This window comes from Elephantulus edwardii, unplaced genomic scaffold, assembly GCF_000299155.1.
Source record: "Elephantulus edwardii isolate Elephantulus edwardi_28Jun2011 unplaced genomic scaffold, EleEdw1.0 scaffold00326, whole genome shotgun sequence".
NCBI lineage: Eukaryota > Metazoa > Chordata > Mammalia > Macroscelidea > Macroscelididae > Elephantulus > Elephantulus edwardii.
The window spans coordinates 142,430-148,629 of record NW_006400076.1 but is presented as its reverse complement, the minus strand read 5'-3'; the positions used below and the strand labels follow the sequence as shown (position 1 = coordinate 148,629).

Below are 6,200 nucleotides of genomic sequence, written 5' to 3'. Positions count from 1 at the left end.
CACAGGATCCGGCATGACAGAGGCCGTGAGGCTGGCACAGGATCCGGCATGACAGAGGCCGTGAGGCTGGCACAGGATCCAGCATGACAGGCCGTGAGGTTGGCACAGGATCGGACAAGGTTCAGATCTGTTGTTGATAGGGTGACTGTGCGTCACGGTCAACTTGATGGCACCTAATGACAACTACAGTTTTCAAACTATTGTGTTAAACCATAAAATCGTTTCTTCAAAGGAAAATTTTATACTAAAGCATGATGACAAAATGGCAAATTGGAACTTAATGCAGGGGTTTCTGAGGGTCTCAGCTCTACCTCTGGATCACTCCTTCCACTGCTCATCTCCCCAAAAATGAAGTCTTCTAAAGCAGACAGACATCTTCATAAAGTGGAAAGTGAGTGCCAAGAGGCCTGTGACAAAGTTTAAAATTATATTGGCGGGAGGGAGGATGTGCAACAATGAAGGAAAGAAAATCCAACTTTTCTATAAACTTTTGTTAAAATCACAGGGGAAAAAAATACTGAGCCTTTGAAAAAAATAGACATATACATGCAGTATCTTAAAGTCAAGGATCGAGCCTGAAAGGGCAGTAGTCAGAAGTAACTAACAAATGAAGGTAGTGGGGGTTGCTTCCCTTACCAGGAAAATTCAGAGGTTCCACTTTATAGTATTTTCCCCAGTCTTGTCCATAACTAATCAAGTCGAGGTACCAAGGAGCAGCCAGGATTACAGGAAAGCCAGCGGACGTTACTGCCTTTAGTTCTTCAGGATAATTAGCTCCTTTCCATACTTCAATTACTGTTCCTGGCTGAAGCTGAGGAAGACAAATTGTAGTATTTAGTAGGTTTAGTAGATTCTGTAGAAGATTAGTGAAAGTCCATGGCCCTGCAGAAAATAAGATCTTTGAACAAGGAAATACACATTTTTCTTCCTTTCCCCTCAAGAGTTAGTACCAAGTGCACCTCACTCGCTGCTGTTGAGTTGGTGACCCCCCCAGTCAGGTCCTGGAGCTGTAAATTGCAATGGGAGAAGACTTCCCATCTCTCTCCCTTGGAGCCGCTGGTGCATTCAAAGCTCCAGGTACAGCCTCTGGGTTAGTGCACAGCTCAATACTGCCAGAGCTCCCTGCAAATGCACTGGGGACTTAAAGTTTCATCAACGTCAGGATCACATCTTTAACTTTTACCTACACATGACACCAGGTGTTGCAGTGGACCCAGGCTGAGCTTGCCATTTTAACCCCCTTTTTGCTCTGGAACAGTAAGGTTTTCACCAACCTCTATGGCAGGGCGGTACTGCTAACTAGGCTTGCAAATTCCCATTTGCCCCGAGAAAATTTAACCTTGACTACTTCAGAAAGAAAGTTTACACAGATACTGTAAGTACAAAACAATATATGATACTCATTTAAAAAATATCTATTCTACCCTTTTGAAAACACATAATTCAAAATACATCAGCATGTGCTTAATAATGAAAGATAGGCAGGGGAAGGGAAGAGAAGGAAGAGGCCCCAAGGAGTGGAGTAAATGGAAGAAAGGATGCAAACACCATATTGTCTCTGGGTCTAGGAAACAGCTACCCTAACACAACAGTACCAGAGGAATGTCTATCTGTGTTTCATTGACTATGCAAAGGCATTTGACGGTGTAGATCACAATAAACTGTGGCTGACTCTGAGAAGAATGGGTATCTCAGAAGCCTTGATTGTGCTAATGTGAAACCTATATTTGGACCAGGAAGCTGTCATCAGAACAGAGCAAGGAAACACTGCATGGTTCAAAATTGGGAAGGGTGTGCACCAAGGATGTGTCCTATCTCCATATCTTTTCAATCTATATGCGTAATAGATATCCAGGAGGCTGGGCTCTATGAAGAGAAATGTGGTATCAAGATTGGAGGTAAACTCATCAACAATCTGTGTGATGCAAATCACACAACACTGCTTGCTGAAAGTGAGGAGGACCTGAAGCACTTGCTGCAGAAGGTCAAGGACTGCAGCCTTCAATATGGATTGAAGCTCAACATCAAGAAAACAGAGATTCTCATCACTGGGCCGATTGGTAACATCATGATGGATGGTGATGAGATTGAGATTGTTGACAGCTTCAGTTTGCTTGGCTCTACAATCAACACTCTTGGTACCAGCAGCCAGGAAATTAAATGACATACTGCAATGGGAAAGTCTGCTGTCAGAGATCTCTCCAAAGTACTGAAGGGCAATGCTATCAGTTTGGAGACTAAGGTGCGCCTGTTACAGGCCATGGTCTTTGCAATTACTTGCTATACATCAGAGAGCTGGACAATGACTAGGGATGATAGGAGAGTTGATGCCTTTGAGCAGTGGTGCTGGAGAAGAGTATTGAATATACCATGGACTGCTAGGAGAACAAACAGGTTTGTTCTGGAGAGGATTAAACCAGACTGCTCTGTGGAGGCAAGAATTCTGAAGCTTTGCCAAACTTTGGACATGTTACAAGGTGGGATCAGTCCTTAGGGATGTCATACTTGGGAGGATGGAGGAACAGTGCAGGAGAGGAAGACCCTCGCTGAGATGGATTGATTCAGTGACTGGGGTCATGTGGATAGGTGTAACAGAAACAATAAGATTGGTACAGGATAGAGCAGGGTTTAGGGCTGTTGTACATAGGGTTGCTATGAGACTCAGGCAACTTGATGGCATGTAACAACACAAGCGTGAGTGGAAGGCTAGGTTACCAGGCGTTATGTTAAGGGCAGATTCACTTGGGTTCTTTCTGTCTCTGATGACAGAATGTTAGAGACATATATCAGAATCAGATAGTCTCTGTATTTCTCACCTTCACAGCATCATCAAAAACTTCTTGCCAGACTATGGAGTTCTTGTTTAAAATTGTAACCATGTCCACAATCCTAGCAGCAGAGGGAGGAAAGAATGACAAAGTGTTTCAGATCACATTTTAACAGTAAATGCACACAATTTCTGCTGAGGATTGCTTGCAATGTTGAGGTGGGTGGTCTTTCAGTACAGCATAACTTTATAGCAGATCCAGCAGTTCTTTCTTTCTAACATGCTGCTCAGAACCTAAAAAGGTTTGAGATGTCAATAGTCATTTGCTGAATGCTTGATCTAAGCTTGCCTCTAAGCTAGAACTGGCTCCAAATAGTTGGCAGGCAACTACTCTGAGAGGTGGAGGGATGAGTACAAACTGCAACCTCTAATCGCTTCATAAATATCTCAGGATAAGGGAAACAATAGTCTCCCCCATCATAGCACTTAAAAATAACAAGTCAACAACTGCAGGCAACTAGTTCACAAATACTAGCTCACTGCTGTCAAGTCAGAACCGACCTTCTAGTGGCTTTTCCATGGCTGTAAATAGCACAGGAAGAGACTGCCCATCTTTCTCCCATGGAGCAACTAGTGAATTTGTATCACCAGAGAGGTATTGCCTTTGTGTTAGCAGCTTAACTCCCCATAGACTGCACCACCAGAGTGTGTATAAAGAGCCATGTGCTTTACACAATTTAAAAAAATACTATTCTCCCCCACCCTCACCCCCGCTGGGGGGAAAAAAAAAGCTAATCAAGAAAAGACTAGAAAGTGGACTTAAAAATAGTGTAGATCTGGGGCTGGCAACTATAGACTACTTTCGTATGACCAATATGCTAAGTATGCTTTTTACATTTTAGAATAGTTTAAAAACAAGAGTGCAACCATATGGTGTTCGCCAGAGCTAAGGAGAAAGGTATTTACCACTGGCCCTTTACAGAACAGTTTCCTGACCCCAGTGTGGAGAGGAGCACCACCCAGTAAGACTTGGTGCCATAAGGAAAATGCTCTGATATAGGGAACATGAGCCACATTGAGTTAACAAGCACCAGGCTGTTGGATTGTAGGTCATTTTAAACGTAAAACAGCCACATGATGGCTTTGGCTATATAAAGGACAACACATGGGGTAAGAAATATTGCTAAGGGTTAGCAAAGCAAGGTAACGATCACGCAGGACTGAACGTGCAGAACCAGGACTGACCTCCTGAATGTCTACAGTTATTACAAAAGACGCATCATTATGTTCATAATTTAAAGAAAGCAATGAGCATAACTCATCCCCTCTTGAGTGATGCTCACAACATCTGCACTCTGTCAGGGGTTGGGGGGAAAATGAAAACATGAACAAGGAACTAGTAAATGATCGCCCAGACTTCTACATTAATGAAATAAGAACACAAGTAGGCTTTCAAGTCATTTACCTCTGAATATAGAAAGATTCTAGTTTTTTAAAATCTGTGCCAAAGCCTTTTTGCGCCATGAATTCTTTGATATCTGGATTTGATTGCCTGAAACAAAAGCCATAATTAAAATTTTATTAAACATTTTAAAGCCAGTCTGTTCTTTAAAGCAGACCCTCTAATATCAGTTATTCGAATTTAGAGCAATTAAGGTTTTTAGGGATTGCAGTACGCTTTCACACTATGTTCTCTTAGCTTGCTTTTGCAAACAGGGTTTTTTTGTTGTTGGGGTTTTTTAATTTTTTTTATTCTACTATTTTGTGTGTGTATGTGTGTGTGTACCGTCAAATTGGATCTGACTGGTACAGGAAGAGATGACCTCTCCTTCTCCCGCAGAGCATCGGGTGGATTCAAACTGCGTATCTCTGGGATTGCAGTGCAGCTTCTTGCCTTTACGCCACCAGAGCTCCCCGCAAACAGAGTTTTTTGAAGCTGCTCCTTTCCTTGCTCGCTACCTCTTCTTCGTTGACTGCTATTTGCAAAGAGCATTTTTATTTGAAAAATTCTTTTCATTCAACTCATTGACTACTGTCACTAAAACATTTTTCTTTAACCTTTTTTAGCCCCTTTTTGAATTTTCATTTCCATTTGCACCTGGATTCTTTTGCCTTACGCTTTTCCTTGGTTTAGGACGAAACATATATTTTACAAAATCCACCATCTCAGGAGTGTGTTGTAAATGTTAAGCCCTTACAAGAAGAGATGTTACTTTCCTTCCCCCATTTTTATGTGGCGTTACCCATACCTGTGTCACGTGGATGGGTTTTAGAAATAATAAGGGTTTTAAAGGATTATCATACCAGCAGTTAAAGACTACTTCATCTCCTCCCAAATGAATGAATCGATCTGGAAACACTTCACTGATTTCTTTGAAAAATTTATACAAGAAGCTGTAAGTTGTATTCACAATAGGGTTGATAGGTCCAAACTCCCCAGATGGCTGTTGACCACTGTAACATGGTGTCAGGAGGCCTTTCTGACCTAAAAAATAAAAAAAGTTTAAGGAAGATTTTAAATCACAAAGACATAACTTTGCACATGATTATACTACTCTGGTTTGTTGAAGTAATCCTTTGATCTTATCAAGAAAGAGAGGCTGTGCAATGATTTTGTAAATTACTACCTAACTTGGGATGATCTGGAGAGCATTATGCTGAGTGAACTAACTCAGTCCCATAAGGACAGATATTGTATAAAACCATTATTTTAGTATGAGTATGAAGATCCAAGCGAGGGGTGGGGGAGGGTGGAAGCAGAGGGGTGAGGGTTACTCATGGGGTTGAACAATTTGATGGGTAGAGGTGTGAGGGAAATGGGAAGGATCTGGTGTGAAAAAAATGTATTTGGATGTTGTAAATAAACTATTAGGGAAAAAATGTAAAACAGACTATATGAATGATTGTCTGAGATGATGTAAATGAAAGATTGTATTAAAAAACCACAATGTATATGCTTCAACCACTGTGGAAGGCAGTATGGCGCTTTCTCAAAAAGTGGCAAATAGAGATGCCATTTGACCCAGCAATTCCACTACTGGGAATATACCCCAAAGAGACCATAACCAACAGCCAAGCAGATATATGCACACTCGTGTTTATTACAGCTTTGTTCACAATAGCAAGGAGTTGGAAACAACCTAAGTGCCCATCAAAAACGAATGGATAGAGAAGCTCTGGTATAGTCACACAATGGAATACTGTGCTGCATTGAAAAATAAGGAACTCGGAGATCCAAGATGGCGGCAGAGGCAGAGACAGCGTGGTGAGCTGCGAGAGCAGTGAACCACTTAAAGCAAGGCCATTATGGCCTTCCACAGACTTCAGCTTATTGATAATTGAACACTTAAACAGTTGATGACTGGCCCTCAGTGAAGATCGAGGCTCAACAACAGGAATTCAAGGATTCCCAAGGAGAAATGGGTGAGTCTCG

At 41.8% G+C, this 6,200-nt stretch overlaps 1 protein-coding gene across 1 annotated transcript in view; it reads right to left on the bottom strand.

The window, feature by feature from the left end:
* The window catches only part of HEXB (hexosaminidase B (beta polypeptide)), a 60,979-nt gene that overhangs the window by 2,262 nt on the left and 52,517 nt on the right, over positions 1–6,200 (bottom strand). Inside the window, exons 8-11 of the mRNA XM_006901435.1 lie at positions 5,072–5,252; positions 4,233–4,319; positions 2,817–2,889; positions 637–811 (exon numbers count right to left, since the gene is read on the bottom strand). Coding sequence (XP_006901497.1) covers positions 637–811; positions 2,817–2,889; positions 4,233–4,319; positions 5,072–5,252 — 516 coding nt within the window. The remainder of the gene's footprint in view (positions 1–636; positions 812–2,816; positions 2,890–4,232; positions 4,320–5,071; positions 5,253–6,200) is intronic.